General features: G+C 45.3%; 1 protein-coding gene across 2 annotated transcripts in view; it reads right to left on the bottom strand.

Annotated features, from left to right (window-relative positions):
• GUCY1A2 (guanylate cyclase 1 soluble subunit alpha 2) overlaps positions 1-21379 on the bottom strand; it is a 311943-nt gene extending 290564 nt beyond the window's left edge. Inside the window, exon 1 of one of the 2 annotated variants that reach the window (XM_073583022.1) lies at positions 20821-21379. In XM_073583022.1, the coding sequence (XP_073439123.1) occupies positions 20821-21063 (243 nt within the window). In that variant the 5' untranslated portion in view covers positions 21064-21379. The remainder of the gene's footprint in view (positions 1-20820) is intronic. The other variant, XM_073583023.1, reaches the window with a different exon arrangement.
• Between the last annotated feature and the right edge of the window lie 614 nt (positions 21380-21993).

The raw sequence follows: 21993 nt of genomic DNA, 5'->3' as shown, positions 1-21993 counted from the left end.
GCTGCCGCCCGCTTGCCAAGCAGCTCTGGAGGTTGCAGCTGCCACCGTTCGCCACCCTGTACCCGCATCGGAGCCAGAACATCATCGGGAGGTACCAGGTATGATCACTGCCCCTGCCATGATCCTGGTGCTGGGAACTGTACCTGTGGACCGAAATGGTCCAGTGCTTGCTCAGGTCTTAAATGGCAGCACTCAAGTTTCACCAGCGGTCAGACCAAAAGCCAAGGCAGCAGAGATACCACCTGAAGCTGAGGTACAACATCCACTGGTACACGTTACCACCCCTGCTGTACTTCAGGCAGCAGCTCTATCAGCTACCACCCCATTCAATGTGCAACAACCCACAGAGGAAAATCTGAAGTTCTCCCCTGGAAGCAGCCAAAGCGACTAGCTTCTACCGCCCCAGGAGGGGATCCCTAATAAAGAAACACACCAGTAACTAAATAATTGTTACCCAGGAGGGTATTTGCACTGTTGTGCCTTCTTTTTGTTATAATGTTTTCTTTGGTTTTACAAGTTTTTGCCTAGTTGCGTTGGCAGCATATTTTTCATTGAACTGCAGAGATCATGAACAATGAGTGATCCACAAACTGTGTTGTATATAGTTGCACCTCTTTAGGTGCCCTTTCTTGGTTTTACATAGATCTTTTATGGATAAGAACTAACTCATCATGGAGCATAGCTCCAATCCAAGGACACTGCAAGAAATCCCGGCTGGGAGCGGTGTCCAGCACGTACAAGAATTATTGATGTCTTAATGTGAAGTATTGTGTGATGTGTCTTATAAAAAATGTTGACAGATTTTATAGAGAGCTTACTTGATAGAAGTATTTAAGTATTTGATTAGGAATGGATATTTTACAGAATTTGATAATGTTGAATAAAGATTTGAATGCAGGTGACGAACCAGGCATCAGCGGTTGTCACCCATGTCTAACAGAGACAGTAAAAGAAAATGTGAAAGATAAAGAGAAGAAAAAACATGTTGATGATAGTACTTGAACTGGTAGTAAGTTTATTTCCATGGAAATTTAAAATTAGGTAATTATAGCTAGTCTGTAAGTTGTTTTGCAACGTTCAAGAGTTAGTGCCTCCCACATTGGGAAGCTTAGATAAGAATTGTTTATCAGCATTAAAAAAAATTTGTATGTTCCTTTGTTTGTCTAACTTTGTTTCACTTGCAGCCCGCGGACGTGCTGTGTTTAATGGGGGGGTATGTGGCGCCACTGAGGGTTCAGTCGCCACAGATGTACTGCACCTCCTCCTGAGGTGTGGTACCCCACCATCCAGGTAAGGTGGACACACCTGACCACGCTCCAACACCTGCATCCCACACAACATAGTAGTGTAGCAAAGCACCCTTTGGTGGCTCCCTGCTTGGAACATGAAGCATGCTGGGAGGCGGGTGGAGTTAGTTGGCAACAAAAGAGTGGGAAGAGTTTAGGATTTGGCCAGTCTGACAGAGTCAGTGGAAGAGTGAAGATCCCCTGAGTGGGATGGATGAAGGAAGTGCTGCAGCCGACCACAGTGACCTGGGTCCGCTGGCACAGGAAAGAGACATAGATGGGAAGCCTCACTCTCTCCATAAGAAAGAAGGATTAGTGCGGAACGTAAGGAGAGGAGGACTAAGGATTAGGGTTAGAGCAGAACCCTTCCCAAGTTCACAGCGCAAGGCTGGGGTCCGGTCCCCGAGGTTGTATGGATACTAATGGTCCTGCAGCAGACCCCGGAGGAATAGAAGTTCTCACCACTTTATTCCCACACAAGACTTGGGGGCACAACAGCAACGATAGTGAGCCGGGACTTGGTAGCAAGGAGTCCCCGAAGCAGGCTACAGCTGTCTGCCGTACAAGTAGAGTTCATAAGAACATCTGACAGGAGGAACTCCAGTGTAACTCAGCACTAAAAGTACTTCACTATAGGCGCAAAAGGGAGACGTTCAGAAAAGGACAGAAATACTAGCTAAGTCCAGAAAACCAGAGAAGTTGGCAGCTATCAGATTGCAGACCCCTGAACCTATCAACAACTAGCAGTAGCCGTGGGGGGTTCCTATGGTGCCCTAGACCCCTCGATCACAGCCGGAGAACTACATAGCCTAAAGACAGAAAGGGAAATCTAAACTGCCCCAGAGCAGACCCCAAAGCAATAGGCAGCCCTCAACATATAATGACGGTGAAGCAAGATGAAAAAACACTCACACAGATAGAAAGATAGGCTGAGCAAATGATGGGGCCCAAGCTAACTAGATAGGACAGGATAGAAAAGCTGCTGTCTGTAATCCGCCAAAACCCTATCAAAACAAGAGGCAACAGCTGATAGAGAAAAAAGCCCTGAAGACGCTAGGCTTCAAAAAGACTATATCAGTACTCAGGTATTTTCTGAAGACAGAGCAAAAAGGAATTCAGCTCACTCCAGCAGGGAATGGCAGAAATCAAGGAAAACAATGCAAAACAAAAACAAAACACAAATGCAAAAAGTAGAGCAGAAAACTTAGCTTTTGAGGAGCAGGAATCAGACTGGTCTCCTAAAATCCCTCAGAGAGATCACCAGCAAGGCAGAAGGGCGTCGGCTGCATTATATCCAGTCAGTAATTCCTGTCACCCAGTCATCATCATCCTGCCCAGGTGTTTGGTAATCAGCCTCACTACCTTCCTTCACCAGAAGAGGGAGTTCATCAGACCTCAATGATGAAGGGGAAAATGAACTCACAACAAGGCACATATGTTGGCGGAGTGTTGGAACGGAGTACTTCATCTTGCCTGGGGGTTGGCTGAGCTCCTGACCTGGAGGACACAGCATGGATGCGGGCACCTGTATGCACAACAGACTGTGAGTAAAGCTTTGGAACTACATGCCCTGGTGTCCTCCACTTATTCCTGCCCCAATCCACTCAGCACTGCTACATCGCTGTGCCTGGCACCGCACCATCTACATCTCCTCCCTCTCTCTTCACCTACACTGCCCTGGGACTACAGCCCTACCTGTGGAGGACCACACCATCATTGCTGCACCACACCATCTGTCCCAGAGTATCTGTCTGCAGCGTCGGCTTAACATCTTCATTGCCGAACACCACAGGTGGCGTCACGAATCATTCACTCATAAACTTTAATCAGCATTCGCACACTCAACATCCCCCTTTTACAATGGATGCCCAGGGCCACGGACCGGGTCGCAGCTACCGTGATGACTCCCATTGAAATCCACCGGGCCCGGCTCTGAGTACCCCACAGCCCTGGGAGGGCGATCCACTTTTGCTTTCTCCCTGCCCAGGAGCTATGGTATGTTCTGTACACGGTCAGATGGGTTGCCCTCCCAGGGCTGTGGGGTACTCGGTACCAGGCCGGTGTCGGCGGGATGTGTCACAGCAGCGGTGACCCGGTCCGTGGCCCTGGGCACCCAATTAATGGGGGAAATTGAATAGTAGAATGTAGTGAATGGAATAGTTTGTGACGCCACCTGTGGTGTTCGGCAAGAGAAGTGTTAAGCCGACGCTGCATGCAGATCCGCTGGGACTGGTGGTATGGTGCAGCAAAGATGTAAAAGCTCCCCACAGGTGAAGCTGTAGTCCCACGGCAGTGTATATGTGGTTGGCATGGGGATGTAGCGGTGCTGGAAAGGTAGGAAGCAGACAAGACACAGCGGGGTGCAATTTCTGTACCTTTACTTGGTAAATGCAGTCCAGGGTCCTGATTACAGATGGTACCGGAGAAGGCTAGCCTGGAAGCAACTCAGGGATTCTCTCTCAGCAGATGGGCTGTGCTGTCTCCTTCCCAGCGCTTACTTGAGGAATCTCCAGTACTGAGTTACACTGAAGTTCTTCCTGTCAGATGTTCCCAAGAACTCTACGTGTACGGCAGACAACTGTAGCCTGTTCCAGGGACTCTCTACTCCTAAGTCCCGGCTCACTATCCGTGTTGCTGTTGTGCCCTCAAGTCTTAGATGGGAGTATTGCATTTACAGCCTTCTACTCCTCTGGTGTCTGCTGTAGGACTATGAGTGTCCATACAGCCGTGGAGACCAGGCTCCAGTTCATGCGCTCTTACAGGAGATGAGCTCTTCCTCTCAGCTCTATCACAGCACTCCTTCCACAGGTCCACACACTTCACCCTCTGCAGACTAACTACCTACTCCTTCCTCTTGGCCCTCAGAGAGCACTCCTCCCCTGAATTCCGGTTCAGAGCTCCCCCTGCTGGCCTGGAGTGGAACTGTGTTGCATGCATAGATTAACTGCGAGAGAGACCCGTCATTGTCTCCAAGCCTGGCATTACCCTCCCTGGAGGAAGGCAAAGCCACTGTGGCGGCCATACTCCTGGGGGCACCACACAGACACAGGGGTGAGAGAGAGAGAGCACTGGGGGGAGACAGCTCAAATGGGACAGCACATGAGGGGAGAATACAGCACAGGAAGGAGAGAGACAGCAGACAAAGGGGATAGCACATGGGGTAGACAGGTCAAAGAAGAGAGCACAGACAGGAGAAGTCAGCACATGGAGAAAGAGAGAGTGGACAGGTGGGTGAGCACATGGGGGGAGAGATTCTCAACTCTGCAAAGCCTGCCCCCATCCTGACATTACCATCCTCCCGATGCTATCGAGCCTCCATCTAGTTAAAATAGAAACAGCTATACTCATCTCCAAAGCCGGCGCCATTCCAATGGTCTCGGCACTCGCGTTCCCAGGACTTGCGTGAGGTTGTTGTGTCACCGAGCCCTGCGCCCAATCAATGATAGTGCCACTGTACACACTTTGTTCAAATTGACAATGGGTTGTGCTAGTAGTGGACAACCCCTTTAAGGACTGAAGATTGCAGACTGAAACTTAATAGTATGCCGATGTCGGACTCCCTCCCTTTGATGTGGGCTCCGGTGATCCACCCACGGCTATTAACCCGTTAAATGCCACTGTCAAATGCTGACAGAGGCATTTAACAAGCTCTTCCTCCGTCAATTGCGCATGAAATCCCACCAAGGACAACATCTGCAAGGAGTTTGTATGTTCTCCCCGTGTTTGCGTGGGTTTCCTCCGGGCACTCCGGTTTCCTCCCACATTCTAAAGACATACTGATAGGGAATTCAGATTGTGAGCCCCATCGGGGACAGTGATGATGATTTGTGCAAACTGTAAAGCGCTGCGGAATATGTTAGCGCTATATAAAAATAAAGATTATTATTATTATTATTATTAAATCCGCCCACGTCACGTGATCGCAGGTCACCGGTGTGTTGGCATGACAACCAGAGGTCTCACAGAGACCTCTATGGTTGTTAGTGCCGGCTTGCTGTGAGAGCCACCCAGTGGTCAGCACTCATAGCAAGTGAGTAATTCTACTACATAGAGGCGGTCTGATTATTGCCTCTATGTAGCAGAGCCGATTGGGTTATGGCAGCTTCTAGTCTCCCATAGAGGCTATTGAAGCATGGCAAAAGTGAAAGAAAAAATGTTTTTAAAAATATAAAGAAAATAAAAAAAATAAAAGTTGAAATCACCCCCCTTTCACCTCATTCAAATTATAACAAAAAAAACCAAATATACACATATTTGTTATCGCTGCATTCAGAATTGCCCAAATCTATCATTAAAAAAGGTTTAAAACGCCAGAATTACATTTTTTGGTAGCCGCAACATTGCATTAAAATGCAATAACGGGAGATCAAAAGATCGTATCCGCACCAAAATGGTATCAATAAAAATGTCAGCTCATCGAGCAAAAAAATAATCCCTCACCCAACCCGAGATCATGAAAAATGGAGACGCTACGGGTATCAATTGCGAAAAAAGTTTTTTAGCAAAGTTTGGAATTTTTTTCAACACTTAGATAAAAAACAACCCAGACATGTTTGGTGTCTATGAACTCTTAGTGACCTGGAGAATCATAATGGTGGGTCAGTTTTAGCATTTAGGGAACCTAGCAAAAAAGCCCAACAAAAAACAAATGTGGGATTGCACTTTTTTTGCAATTTCACCGCACTTGGAATTTTTTCCCGTTTTCAAAAGTACAACTCGTCCTGCAAAAAATAAGCCCTCACAAGACCATATTGACAGAAAAAGAGCGAAAAACAAAAACGCAAAAACGAAAATACCTCAGGGGGTTAAGGTTAAGAAGTATCATCAATGGTCCCACTATCAGGAAGATCATGGACAAGTGGAGAAGAGCAGAATGTGAGATGCTGAAGTCTCTGAGAAGATCCTTTGGCAGTGGGGACATGCTGGGAGGTGTAGTTTTGCAACCTCTGGAGGATAGAGACTTCTGCCGTAAACTAATAGTGGAAGAAAACCAACAGGGATGAGGGGCTTCAAAAGAAATAATAAAGGGAAAAGTTTGGGGCATCATTTAAAGTAGTGAAGAAATCTTTAAAGCGTCGGGTTATGAAGTTACATCTTTTAGTACTAAAACATCGCCTAGCAACTGTTTTCTAGTACATGGCTTTACGTAATGCTCCACACATAGATCCTGCTCGGCGTCTATTTATATTCCAGACTAATAATGTTCTAATATTATTGTCAAGATGGGAACAAAGCAAAACAGGTAACACACACCGATTATCCCGTTACCGCCGTCTTCTTAAGGTAACGCGTATCGGGGAATATCAACGCAAGAGTCTGAATTTTGCCTATGGTGGGCACTGCCCATGAGCAAGAAGTCGTACATGACGCTTTTCAATACTGTTAATAAAAGGAACCTGACGTACCCTATTTTTCAGATTGTAAGACACACCTCTACAAGTCTAGACAAAATAGATAAAACATTCTTCCTAATAATTAAAGCTTCCATGGTGGTGTAAGGGGTCATTATCGCTAATTTTAATGCACTAGGGTAGAATATGGAGATAATAGATCTATTGTTAGTCTTTATCTGGAGTGTTACACACACAACTCTGCTACATGCACATATACATTCACACACAGTTCTGCTACATATGTACATATACATTCACACATCTGTGCTATATATGCATACACAAACAGCTCTGCTACATACAGTATTTATTTTTATTTATTTTGCTCACTTATATAGCGGCATAAATTCCATAGCACTTTACACACATTATAGGCACTGTTCCCATTGGGGCTTACAATATTCCTTATCAGCATGCATTTGGAATGTGGGAGGAAACCAGAAATCTGTGCAAATACAGTAAGAACATACAAACTCCTTGAAGAGTTTGTCCTTGGTGGGAGTTGAACTCATGGTCCCAGCACTGAAAGGCTGCAGACTGAGTCACTGTGCAGCACCCATGCACATGTACATAAACACAGCTTTGCTACATGCACATAAACATACACACAGCTCTGCTACATGCACATTTACATACACACAGCTCTGCTACATGAACAAAGACATACACACAGCTCTGCTACATGCACATATTCATACACACAGCTCTACTACATATGCACAAATACATACACACTCATCTGCTACATATGCACATATACATACACAGCTCTGGTACATGCACATATACATACACAGCTCTGCTACATGAACACAGACATACACACAGCTCTAATACATATGCACAAATACATACACACTCATCTGCTACATATGCACATATACATACACAGCCCTGCTACATGCACATATACATACACAGCTCTGCTACATGCACATATACATACACACAGCTCTGCTACATGAACAAAGACATACACAGCTCTACTACATATGCACAAATACATACACACTCATCTGCTACATATGCACATATACATACACAGCCCTGCTACATGCACATATACATACACAGCTCTGCTACATGCACATATACATACACAGCCCTGCTACATGCACATATACATACACAGCTCTGCTACATGCACATATACATACACAGCTCTGCTACATGCACATATACATACACAGCTCTGCTACATGCACATATACATACACATAGCTCTGCTACATATGCACATACACCCAGATCTGCTACTTATGCACATACACAATGCACACAGCTCTTCTACACCCATATACCCATTATAATATACAGAATGAATCTGATCACAGACTGTCATGGCTACCAAAAAAATGGAGAAAAGTTCGTTTTCATCCAATTTTCAGATAAAACTTATCCAATCAAGTGAATGGGTCTGTAAAAAAAGCAAAAAATCTCAGACTTTGGCTCCCATTTATTAAGACTCATGTTTTTAACATCAGTCTTAATAAAAGATGCGCTGGAGCCAGATGATCCAAGTTAATTAATAGACGTGTGCCGTTTAATGCATTTGGCTCATCTTTCAGTTGCCATGCACCACCGCAAGAGGCATATGCCAATCAGGGACTAGAATACATTTCTGTCACAACTTATGCCACTTTTGTGGTGTAAATCATAATAAATTTGCCATCAGCCCTACCCACTCTCACTTGAGCTCCATCCACAAACAATTAGCGGAGTTGACCAGGACTGGCATAAAAGTTCAGAAAGTTCTTTAAACATTTAGATCAAGAAGGGGTTGTCCTAGTAGCCGACAACTCTTTCTTGATCTAAATGTTTAGCCCAGATAAAATAAAAAAAGATTATACTCACCTCCCATGCCGGTGTCGTTCCAGAAGTTCCCGGGGCTCCTGTGTGGTTTCTGTGACAAGTGAGCCTGGTGCCAAGTCAGTGCTGGCGTCACTGTCCCCAACTTCTGTCGAACTGAACATGAAGAAGTCCAGGCTGCAGCTGATCTCTGACTTCTTCTTCATGTTCAATTTGTCCAAAGGTGGAGACAGTGATGCCAGCTCTGATTGGGCCTCGCTGGAACATGGAACGTCGCTGGCACGGGAGGTGAGTATAGGCTTTCTTATTTTATCGGGGGCAAGCGTGGGGTATGGCAAAGATTGGTCCAAGTAGTGGACAACTTCTTTAATGACCATGAGTTGTGCAAACATTTTGCACCATTTTAAGGAAATTGCTTTTCTGGCTCAGCCCCTGTATGTTTATAGTCAACAATGGGATTTCTTGTTTCAGAAAATTATTTTTCATATTTTAAAAAGTTGGAAACATATTCAATATACTTTCCGTATCAATTTCTTACAGTTTTCAACATCTCTGCTTGTTGTCATTGCAAGGCAAATTTCATTCTTGACCTCCAATGGATAAAATCCATGATGAAGATATTTTTTTCTAATTAATATTTTAGTAATTGTGCCGTTTAGTTGCGTTGCTAGTAGTGATGAGTGAGTATACTCGTTGCTCGCGTTTTCCCAAGTAAGCTCAGGGGTCCTCTGAGTAGTTTGGCGTGCTCGGAGATTTAGTTTTTGGTGACGCAGCTGCTAGACAGCCTGAATACATGTGGGGATTCCCTAAAAAACGGGCAATCCCCAAATGTATTCAGGCTGTGCGGCTGCGTCGAACAAAAACTAAATCTCCGAGCACGCTATAATACTAGGAGGACACCTGAGCAACAAGTATACACGCTCATCACTAGTTCCTAGTAGTGAAGAGCGAGCATACTGGTCACTCGAGATTTCCAAAGCATGCTCGGGTAATCTCTGAGTATTTGGATGTGCTTGGAGATATAGTTTCTGTTGCCGTAGCTGCATGATTTGTGGCTGCTAGACAGCCTGAATACATGTGGGGATTTCCTAACAAACAGGCATTCCACACATGTATTCAGGCTGTCTAGCAGCCGCAAATCATGCAGCTGCGGGCGACAGAAACTAAATCTCCGAGCACGCCAAAATACTCGGAGGACACCCGAGCATGCTCGGAAATCTCGAGTAACGAGTATACTCGCTCATCACTAGTAGCTAGCATTTCAGGTTATGTGATTCCTAGATTATGTGATTTCATGATTTTTTCAAATCAAAACTGTTTCAGGTTTTTGGCTTTTAGCCCACAATCATTTGACACCAGTGTCAGACTGGAGTGCCAAGGGCCCACCAGTAACCGACTCCAGCTACATGCAAATGGGACATTATCTTCTATCGTAAATTTATACAACAATGAACGGGGTAGATTGATAAATTAATAAGATGCCACCTTTGCCTGTACATATTAATTCAAGTATATTGTGCCATGTCCTGCTCATGTAAGAGGGTGGGGGCCCACTCTTGCACAGAGGCCCGCCAGAGGATTCTCCTGTTGTCCTGTGGGCCTGTCCAAGCCTATTCAGAGCTCAGACATTTTGGAAAAATTAACTTTTTTTACTTGGGCCACACAGTAAGCATTATTTTCTTCATCAACACGGAGGATTACATGAAAAAAACAAGAAAACAAACCAGAAAGGTCATACGGTACAAAAGGTAACCCCTCTACAGCACAAGCCTGCAGTTGTTGTATCCTCAATAGAGATTTTTGTGAGGAAAATGTCCCTAAACTGCCAGGAAAAAAAAACATCTGGAGCAAGCTGTGATTTATGAAGAAAAGTCAAAAATGCTATAAAAAAAAAACCCTCCACAGTGTAGGTATTGCCTCCCGGAAAATAGTTGGCCTCAGGATTTTTATATACATATTAACGCCCCCCTCAAAAAATAAAACAAAAGCCACCAAAAACATAGTGTGAGATGAGACCTCGATAGGTAGACACACAACCATCAGTTATCCCGAGCTCACAAACTATGGTTGTGACTTCTTTGTGTAGGTGACTATGCCATGTTCCTCCTGAGATTAGTGTGTGGAATATCCAGGTCTGTGCTCAGGTTGCTATAACTACAGCATTCAATGGAGTTCCAAGACTTCACTCCTTGACGATTTCACAATGCTCCACAAAGCCCTGTTGTTATGGTAACCACAGCAGGGACCATGCTTGACTACAGTGGTCATTAGTAGGCTACCATTTTGAGATACTGTATGAATAAGGGAAGGGTAATGTCCCATGACGTATTCTATAAGCAACAAAGTAATGTGCTCTGGATTAGAGCAGTTAAAGGATATATCAAGCTTTGAGAGGGGCTCAATTCAAATTTTAGATCTTTTTCCACAAATTTTATCCATCACACTGGTTAATTACCTATCATCACCTTATAACTGGAAGGAACCAAATCTACTCATAACAACCATCATAACAGCTTTCTCTTCGGAAGGGTCTTCAGTCTTCCACCACTGACTAGGCCTTACGTGGTCACACGGTGTATGATGCAGGTCAATGATGTGTGTCTCGACCAATGTGACCATGGGAAGCCCAGTCACTGGTGGAAGACTGAAGAGAAGATAGGAGAAGAGAAGATGATCATGAGAGCTTGGGCCATCGCCCCATGTGACCATATGATTCCTAGCCAGCGGAGGAAGAGAAAACTATGTGGGGTGATGAACACGACCGCTTGTGACATTGCACGTCGATGATGTACGTTGCTTCCCACATGACAATGTGAGCCAGAGCCAGTGCTGGAAGACTGTGGAGAAGACCAAAAAGAAGATTGATACAAAGCAAATGGAGGACCGCATGGGGAGCTGCAGTGGATAAATAGGTGAGAGACAGGGCTATGACAGAGGAGTAATCTTAAATTATTCTTTAGCCCCTTCCCAAACCTCCATTTTTTATGCTTCAGTGTCTGTCAGCTTACTGACCAAGCACTCTGCCCTTCAACATGTGGTGGTTTTAATTACAGCAGGTTCCTATCCACCCAGAAATGCAGGCATTACTGAGAGGTGTCCACATTCACCCAGGAATTCAGACATCAGCCTAAGAGAGGTATTCACATTGGTTAGGGACCCATCAGCCTTATGAGACCACCTTGATGATGGGCAGACATTATTTGCCAAATTTTGTGCAAAGCGTCTCATTCATTTTTTCCTAATATTCAAAAGCCATATTGTTATTCATATTTCATATATTTCACATTGACATGCTTTAGCACACTAGAGTGCTACTTTTTTGTGTGTATTGGTATCTGGAGAGACCAAAGGGAATAATAAATCTCTTTTAGGGTCATATGCAATTTTATTCTATCATATTTACTTATCACAATTCTTCATTAATTGTATGTCACGCTAGCCAAACTCTGCGGGAGTTTGGGAGGCTCCTGTAAAAAAAGACTTTCCAGACTTCTTTGCCATGATAACAGGAAGCTGCGCCATAAGGCTCAGCCCAAATGGACATTTGACCTGCGGATTTAGTGAATTCTGCGCGGAAAATTCCTAAACAGAATACGCACCGTTCACACTGGACTTTTTTGCTGCTTTTTTTTTCTGCAGCAAAACCTGATCTTTTTGGGTGAAAAAACGCAGGAAAAGATGCTGAAAGAAGTGACACGCTCTATGTCCAAAAAACGGAGCAAAGCACAAAATCCCGATGACACAAAAAACCAGATGTGTGTTCATGAGATTTCTGAAATCTCATAGGCTTTGCTGGTAATGGAAAAAGCAGCTGAAAATTAGCATAAAAAAAAACATGCAGCAAAAAAGTCCTGTGTGAACTTACCATAAAGGGCTTGTCCAGTATTAACACCCAGATTCCACTACTTTCAGCCCCGGCAGCAGAGCCGCATGGCACGACCCAGTGTCCGGTGCTGCGCTTTCCTGCTCCGTTCACCATTTACCTCCATCCATCGCCGAGTCAGACCCAAGAGAACTTATAGTCATAAAATATCCTAAGGATAGGTCATCAGTGTGATAAGCCTGGACAATGTCTCCTTTCCTGGACGTCTCCAGAGTTTGTGCCTATATGTTGCATTAAACCTTCATTTATTAGCAGCTCAGTGTATATTGTCATTCATTGCCAGGAAGCAGAGATTTTGAAATAGTGAGAAAATAAAATGCAAAGTTCCATAAATTAGCTAAGGGGAATAATGGCTTCAGCAAAGAAATGTTAGTTATATACTTTAAAGATATACAATTTACCAAAATATTTTCTGCATTCATTTTCTCAGTGTTTTTAGAGCCCTGCTTGATATTATTTCTTAAGGACTTTTACTGTTTACTAGTGATGAGCGGATGATCTTTTTAAATTCGAAGCTTGCACTCTATAGGAGAGAGAGGACCCCGCTGACCATAAGAGCTTACACTCTACAGGAGAGAGAGGACCCCGCTGACCATAAGAGCTTACACTCTACAGGAGAGAGAGAGGACCCCACTGACCATAAGAGATTACACTCTACAGAAGAGAGAGAGGACCCTGCTGACCATAAGAGCTTACACTCTACAGGAGAGAGAGGACCCCACTGACCATAAGAGCTTACACTCTACAGGAGAGAGAGAGAGGACCCTGCTGACCATAAGAGCTTACAGTCTACAGAAGACAGAGGACCCCGCTGACCGTAAGAGCTTACACTCTACAGGAGAAAGGAACCTGCTGACAATAAGAGCTTACACTCTACAGGAGAGAGAGAGGACCCCACTGACCATAAGAGCTTACACTCTACAGGACAGAGAGGACCCCGCTGACCATAAGAGCTTACACTCTACAGGACAGCGAGAGGACCCCGCTGACCATAAGAGCTAACACTCTACAGGAGAGAGAGAGGACCCCACTGACCATAAGAGATTACACTCTACAGCAGAGAGAGAGGACCCTGCTGACCCTAAGAGCTTACACTCTACAGGAGAGAGAAGACCCTGCTGACCATAAGAGCTTATACTCTACAGAAGACAGAGGACCCCACTGACCGTAAGAGCTCACACTCTACAGTAGAGAGAGGACCCGGCTGACCATAAGAGCTTACACTCTACAGGAGAAAGAAACCTGCTGACAATAAGAGCTTACACTCTACAGGAGAGAGAGAGGACCCCACTGACCATAAGAGCTTACACTCTACAGGACAGCGAGAGGACTCCACTGAGCATAAGAGCTTACACTCTACAGGAGAGAGAGGACCCTCCTGACCATAAGAGCTTACACTCTACAGGACAGCGAGAGGACTCCGCTGAGCATAAGAGCTTACACTCTACAGGAGAGAGAGGACCCCGCTGACCATAAGAGCTTACACTCTACAGGAGAGAGAGAGGACCCTGCTGACCATAAGAGCTTACACTCTACAGGAGAGAGAGAGGACCCTGCTGACCATAAGAGCTTACACTCTACAGGAGAGAGAGGACCCTCCTGACCATAAGAGCTTACACTCTACAGAAGACAGAGGACCCCGCTGACCGTAAGAGCTCACACTCTACAGGAGAGAGAAGACCCCGCTGACTATAAGAGCCCACACTCTACAGAAGAGAGAGGACCCTGCTGACCATAAGAGCTTACACTCTACAGGAGAGAGAGGACCCTGCTGACCACAAGAGCTTACACTCTACAGGAGATAGAGGACCCTGCTGACCATAAGAGATTACACTCTACAGGAGAGAGGACTTTGCTGACCATAAGAGCTTACACTCTACAGGAGAGAGGACCCCGCTGGCCATAAGGGCTTACACTCTACAGGAGAGAGGACCCCGCTGATCATAAGAGCTTACACAGTACAGGAGAGAGAGGACCCCGCTGATCATAAGAGCTTACACTCTACAGGAGAGAGAGAGGACACAGCTGACCATAAGAGATTACACTCTACAGGAGAGAGAGCGAGGACCCTGCTGAACATAAGAGCTTACACTCTACAGGAGAGAGCGAGGACCCTGCTGACCATAAGAGCTTACACTCTTCAGGAGACAAAAGACCCCGCTGACCATAAGAGCTTACAGTCTACAGAATAGAGAGGACCCCGCTGACCATAAGACCTTACACTGTACAGGAGAGAGAGGATCCCACTGACCATAAGATCTTACACTCTACAGGAGAGAGGAACCTGCTGACCATAAGAGCTTACACTCTACAGGAGAGAGAGAGGATCCCGAAGACCATAAGAGCTTACACTCCATAGGAGAGAGAGGACCCCGCTGACCATAAGAGCTTACACTCTACAGGAGAGTGAGGATCCCATTGACCATTAGAGCTTACACTCTACAGGAGATAAAATACCCCGCTGACCATAAGAGCTTACACTCTACAGAAGAGAGGACCCCGCGGACCATAAGAGCTCACACTCTACAGGAGAGAGAGAGGACCCTGCTGACCATAAGAGCTTATGCTTTACAGAAGAGAGAGGACCCCGCTGACCATAAGAGCTCACACTCTACAGGAGATAGAGGACCCTGCTGACCATAACAGCTTACACTCTACAGGAGAGAGAGGACCCACTGACCATAAGATCTTACACTCTACAGAAGGTAAAATACCCTGCTGATCACAAGAGCTTACAGTCTACAGAAGAGAGAGGACCCCGCGGACCATAAGAGCTCACACTCTACAGGAGAGTGAGAGGACCCTGCTGACCATAAGAGTTTACACTCTACAGGAGAGCAAGGATCCCAATGACCATAAGATCTTACAGTCTACAGAAGAGAGAGGACCCCGCGGACCATAAGACCTTACACTCTACAGGAGAGAGAGAACCCCACTGACGATAAGAGCTTACACTCTACAGAAGAGAGAGGACCCAGCTGACCATAAGAGCTCACACTCTACAGGAGATAGAGGACCCTGTTGGCCATAACAGTTTACACTCTACAGGAGAGCAAGGACCCCGCTGACCGTAAGAGCTTAAACTCTACAGGAGCGAGAACCCTGATGACTATAAGAGCTTACGTTTTCCAGTGATACCCAATGACCCTAGAAGTTGACTTTGCGATGCAACTTGTCCTCCACTGGGTTCCGCCGATCCATGAAGTCCCAGGTACTGACCACCACTGTGTGTCCGCTCATCTCTGTTGTTTCCTCCAAGTGGATAATAATCTGTCCTGATTATGAGATGGACACACACAGGTGCATGGCTAGTTACAGCTAGAGCTTCTAATGAGCCATGCCGTGCGGCTGTGCATCCATCACACGACCGTCACAGGTTATTGTGAACTGGAAGTAAACAATTTAAGTCCTTAATTAATGAGAGGTCATGACTATGTGAGGAACTGATGCAGAAAACATATTGAAAAATTGTTACACAATGGATAATTGTTATTTTCTGGAACAATAATACTATAAAGGGTTATTCTTCCCTTTCTTCATGAGCACCCAGCTCCTCTGCCTCCAGGCGTCCTGCTTGCCAGAGGCCGCGTGCTCCTGATGGCTGACAGTTTGGACAATTTGTCCTGGCGGTATGGTTGAGTCGCTGATCTGAACTGTGCGCTCTGCGATGCTACAAGAAGAGACAGCTTTGCCTCTCCAGCACCAGCGGAGCTCGGGGGCTCTGAAGCTGGCTGAGGCCAGGGATCCTGCCAGCTTCAGAGCAACACATTCAAGCTCCAAGGTTTAGAGCGTTCGGGCGCATGCTCCTTGTCTAAGAGACCGGCCTTCATCGATAGATTGCAGAGGTGGCTGGAAACAGGCAACAAGCAGAAAGCTATGGGATCAAACATTCTTCCGTTCTTGAGGATGATGAGGATTTTTAATCAGAGGTAAGTTGCAAAGTTGATTGTGTTTCCTAAGGCCAGGTGCAGACAACCATATTTTCAATCTGAGTACGATCCAATAAAACATCAGATCACACTTGGACCAATGTTAGTCTATGGTGCTGTGCACCTCTCGGAGAAAAAAATTGGAGCTTATATTCGTATCGCACTCTGCCGTCAAAGTCTGTAAGTGTGTGGGAAAACATCTGACTGCACTCCGGATTGAGACAATGGAGAAGATGGAGACATTTTTTTCTCCATCTTCTCCTCAGTCGAAAGAATCGGATCAACACTATGATGACACTCCGAAACGGAGTGTGTTTTGCATCATCAGCCCGATTCTCTCGGATGAGTTAATATACGCTCGTCTGCACCTTGCCAAACACTTTGCAATTTTACCCATTGTAGAAGTTGAGACAACCCCTTTAATTCTGATGTGACATTCTAGTGGGCAATCTCGTCCCGTGGATGTACTATTCTCGTCCCGTGGATGTACTATTCTCGTCCCGTGGATGTACTATCCATGGGGCGGAAGGTATCTGAATGGAAGCAGTAAATAATAACACATTCAGTTCTGCTACATCTGCAGATTACAGACTAGGCCGTCATATCCATACTCTATATACATATTGTATAGATGGATTTATTTCTTCCTACCATGACACGGCTGAGTAATGGGAAGCAGTTACAGAACCGGGCTTTATTAGAAGTCGCTCTTACTGGTGGGTGGATTGAACACATGTTCATTATCTGGAGGGGGGTAATTATAAGATGAGTGTGACACTGAATAGTGTAAAACTGCATTACATTAAAGGAAAGATGGTTTCCATTGGAAACAAAATCTCAGAAAAAAAGAAAACATCGCCATTGTTAGAAAATGATTCTCTGAGCGCAAGTAGAAGAAATGTATCCCGGCATATTGGGGACGAGCGGCCGAGTAATTGGGGAGTTAATGTAATAGAGGGGGTCGAATTCTGTTCATGACCCTTATATATTTATTTTATTATTTATCTTCCACTCTGGAGGACCCAACATTATACACAGCCCAGTCATCTCACTAGGAAGAGTTGTAATGCTTCACCTTCCCTGCGGAGGCGCTGCAGGAGGATGGAATAATTATAGCTGACTGCTGGGGATCTTATCAGAACTGGATATCAGCTTTATGAGCATGGGCCATATAATCCAGTCTATGACAAATTGAAAAAATATGTTTTCCGCACCCCTTTTTGCATTTTATTACGATGTTTTGGAGCCCCCCCCCCCAAGAAAGTTAGTTTTTTTTTTTCATTATGAAGCTTACAGATTAATTCATTTCATATTTTGACCGATTAGAGTTTTACGCATGTAACGATGCCACATAAGGGTATTTTTTTTTTTACTATTTCATGTACTAATTCTTTATTTTTAATGAGTGATTTGAATGAAGCCCAAAGCACAAATAACGGTCTCCCCAAAGGCCAACCAGAAGCTGGCGTTCATAGTAGGACTATTGTGACAAGCACGGGGGGGTCTTCAGCAGACCCTTGGCCTAGTGATCATGGCACAGGGGTGCTGATGGGCTAATAGAACGGCGCCCCCCACTGTCAGTGTGTTGTAAATGCCGCTGCCAGCGATTGACAATGGCCTTTAACAGGCTAACAGCCGCCAGTGGAGCTCCAATTGATAAAGTCAGATGATGCCTGAGTATCACAGCCATCATCTGCCGGGAAAGATGTGAGCATCAAAGCCTGGGAGCAGCAGTGAAACATAAGTGCAATATTGCAGCAAGGGGTTAAAGGGCCTTGTGGCTTCCAATAGGTGGCACTAGAGTTCCCCTCTGAAGAGGCAATTTGCACATAGTATTGGAAGAATTTAGCACTAACCTGCTAGGATCTACTAAAAAGGGCCAGGCTACACCTACCTGAGATTACAAAACAGAAAGTCAACTTTTTTTATTTTTTTCAGAAAAATAGCACCACTTTTGTGCACAGGCTGTGCCAGGTACTGCAGATTAACGTAAAAAAAAATTGGCAGAGCTGGTCAGGACTTGCAAAAAAAAAATGCCAAAATTCATGAAATATTTGTACTACTACAATTTACACAAAAATTTTGCAACATTTTAAACAGACAGCAGAAAACTGGAGAAAACGGATTAATTTAATTGGGGACTGTGTTTTAAGTGGAGATGCACGTGGCTGACCTCCTCACCATTCATTGTCCATGGGAGTGGCAAGTACAACGCTCTGCTATTCCTAGAAGTCCCATAGATAAAGAATGGAGCGGAGATTGAGCTTGCACATCTCTGAGCCATTTACAGGGAATCTACTGCTAGGTTTTTGCTACTCCATCTGAGAACAGTATTATGTAGTGGTAGAGACCCTGATTCCAGCAATGTGTCACTTACTGAGCTGCTTGCTGCAGTTTTAATAAAATCCCTGTTTTACCTGCTGCAGATCCACCAGTTCTCAGAATACTGAGCTCGGTATAACCCTTTCCACACCGCTAATTGGCAGATTTCTGTGTACACTGTGCATAGGCAGAAAAAGCTGCCAGAGTGCTCATGAATATGGAGGACTACCTGGCAGCATGTTAAGTCCTCTCCTACTGATAAAACAGTGATTTTATCAAAACTATAGCAAGCAGCCCAGTAAGTGACACATCAATGGAATCAGGCTCTCTGTCTCTACATTACCGTATACTGCTCTTAGATTAGGTAGCAAAAAACTGCTCATAGGATGCCTTTAAGATGGGATGAAAACTGTTCCCCCCTATCTCAAAACCCTATTTTTCAGCTTCACTGGGAGTCCCAGCGGTCGGACCCCAGCAATCTCAACCTTCATGGTAAAATTCTGTGTCTGTAGCCTAAAAATGACCTATATAAGCGATCAATAAATCCTCCATAACTCACATAAACATAATTTAAAAAAATGAGTGCACCTAATTTTTGGCCACTTCCCAAGATTCTATCAATTACTCACAGGCACGTCCAGTGATCGCACAGGTTCCCAGATAAATAAAACGGTATTCGGAATCCCAAATGTGGCTGCTATAACGAAACCACTTTATCAAATATTCTGAGAACCAAATAACTGGGTTTGTCCGCTATGATTTGACCCAAAAATAAATCAATAAGTCCCCCTACTGCAAAGTAACCTTGAAGCAAGTGTTCGATTTACCTGCAGCACCGCCACAGGAGAAAAGTGGCATTACAATGTGCTGATTGAAATCATAACCTAGTCTGTTTAGCACGGGGACATGCCAGGTCCTCCAAAAAGAGAGACGCTCGTTATAAAAGTTCTCTACTCCAGATAATTAAAAGAGATACAAGCCCTTTAATATACAGTGCGTGTGTATATATATATATATATATATATATATATATATTGATGGGCTGACCTACACCTGTCATCAATCTATTGATTTCCCAATTTCTATCCTGACAGTCCCATGGGGATTGGTTCTATAATTCGAGGTTATCTGCAATCTATGAATCTCCATCTGTTGAGATACTACAACTTCGGCCATGCTGGGAGTTGTAGTACTGCCACAGCTGGGTGATGCTTTGGACCCGGAATGTTTAATTTGAGGCTACACACAACGAGTAATTCCAGTTTTTACGATCCGAGTTAATTATAATAGCATTTACGGGTTAATTAAGTAGGTATCGAGGCGGGAATTTTGAAGTCTCTCTTTCTCTGCCCACCCGATGTTTTTGTAGGTCACTGTGCCATTAATTGCCATTAATTAGTATGTAGGGTGACATTAACTATAGGCTGCGGATGACAACGTGGAGCGGGCTCTATAATGAGCCGGGCTCTTTCCCTTCATTATCTTCCCTTTATCTCTCATTTTCTTCCTCTGTGAAGACAAAAGGGGGGGATGTGAGTGGCGGCCCCTTCTCCTTCTCCTCTATCATGCCATCCCTTACTTGCATCCTACACACCCACAGATTGCCTGCTCCTTAAGATCCACAGCTATATGCTGTGCAGAAATAGCCCCTCGGTGATAGTGGACCGCGCCATCCCCCCGCCATAGGGTCTGTGCCTTACATTCCTTATATAATATATATAGTATGTACCATAGAAACACAGCGGAGCCTGTTTCCGGCACTGCATCTTATATATTGGCTAGGGTTACTATGGCGATGAAGAATCCATACAGCAGCCCTGATCCTATAAGTGCACGTATGGCCGCACTTCTGCGTGTAGCGGGTACATGGCGGCGCAATACCCTGGCACTGCATATAGACATGTAGTATGGAGCCGGTGTAACCATCCTGGGCACATACATGGATGTATCGCTGTATAGATGGAAAATGCCAGCCCGAGTTACATCTTTTGCCCACAGTGTGTGACTGGCACTAATGATCAGCATATGTCTAATGACAGGCTGGCCAAGTGTCACTCATCTGCACTATGTGCCTGCCATTCATTGGAGGAGCGGTCTGTGTGAAGGAATCTCCTTCATTAATCCTCTCCTGCCACCGGCAGTGCCAGGTGCCGGCGATCACCTCCGCACCCCCCACCACCCCAGTCCCTATGATTTACCGTGGGAGAAGTCAGTTTCCTGATGCTCTCTCCCAAGGAGTCCAGGTTCACCCGTCTCCTCCTGGTGGCTCTCCGGGGGCCAGGGACCGGTTGTGGGTGCTGATCCTGAGACCCAGTGGGGCTTTTGCTCCCATTCCAGCACATCCGAGCTAAGGGGCATTCTGGTTCTTCCTCCGGGCTGGTCTCGGTGTAGTCAGACCCCAGTGAGCTGAAGGATTCCGATGAGATCTTCCTCCTGGACATGCTGAGGCGTGGGAAAACACCATGAGACGCTGCGCTATGTCAGGCTAGAAGGAGCGGAGGGCATGCTGTGGTCCTGTGCCAGCGTCCAGCCTGTGGGTTATATACAGATGTAGTCCGCGTGCGTCTCTGCCTCTCGCCCCCCTCTGTGCATCCCTTTTGTCCCCCTCTCCTTTTGTGCAGTCTGTGGCTCTCGCCGCTTTGCTTTCCCTCTGTGTTTTGAACGCTGATGCTCTTCCCTCGCTCTTAATTTTTTCCTCTCTTCCTTCCCAGGCTGCTGCATTTCTCCAGCGCTCCAGTCATCGTCGTCACGTGTTCCTGCCCCTGTCACCAGCATGACACACTTTACCAGGACTCGGGAAGCCCCTCTAGGTCTGCGGCTTTCCAGACGCCGAAGAAACGAGAATCAAATCACTTCTGTATGGAGACGAACTTATCGTTTATTCGCATCTCATACACTGACGGCGCATCGTAATAATAATAATAATCATCATTTTATTTCTATAGCGCCAACATGTTCCACAGCGCTGTACAATTGAGCGGGGACATGTACAGACAATGAGACACTGCAGAGTAACACATAGCTCAACAGTTACAGGAGGAGTGAGGTCCCTGCTGCTCGCAGGCTAGAATCTATAAGGAAATAGGGGGGACACGATAGGTAGGACGTGCTGTCATGTACGGTCCAGCCGTCATCATAATAAATAGGGGTTATGATATAAAGCTGCATGATCCAGTCATCAGCCAGGATCTAAGTACAGTTACCACGTGTTATTGTGTGCATGGAGGATGTGAAGACCGATGGAAAGGAGGGAATAGATTCTGAGGAAAATTTAGATAGAAAGAACAAGGAGTTAAGGTGATAAGCCTGTCTAAAGAGATGTGCTGTTACGGCATGCTTAAAAACATGGAGGGTAAATATTGTTCGGATTG

This window comes from Dendrobates tinctorius, unplaced genomic scaffold (assembly GCF_039654945.1).
Source record: "Dendrobates tinctorius isolate UK_male_01 unplaced genomic scaffold, ASM3965494v1 ptg000075l, whole genome shotgun sequence".
Classification (NCBI taxonomy): Eukaryota; Metazoa; Chordata; class Amphibia; order Anura; family Dendrobatidae; genus Dendrobates; species Dendrobates tinctorius.
This window is presented reverse-complemented; position numbering and strand designations above follow the sequence as displayed.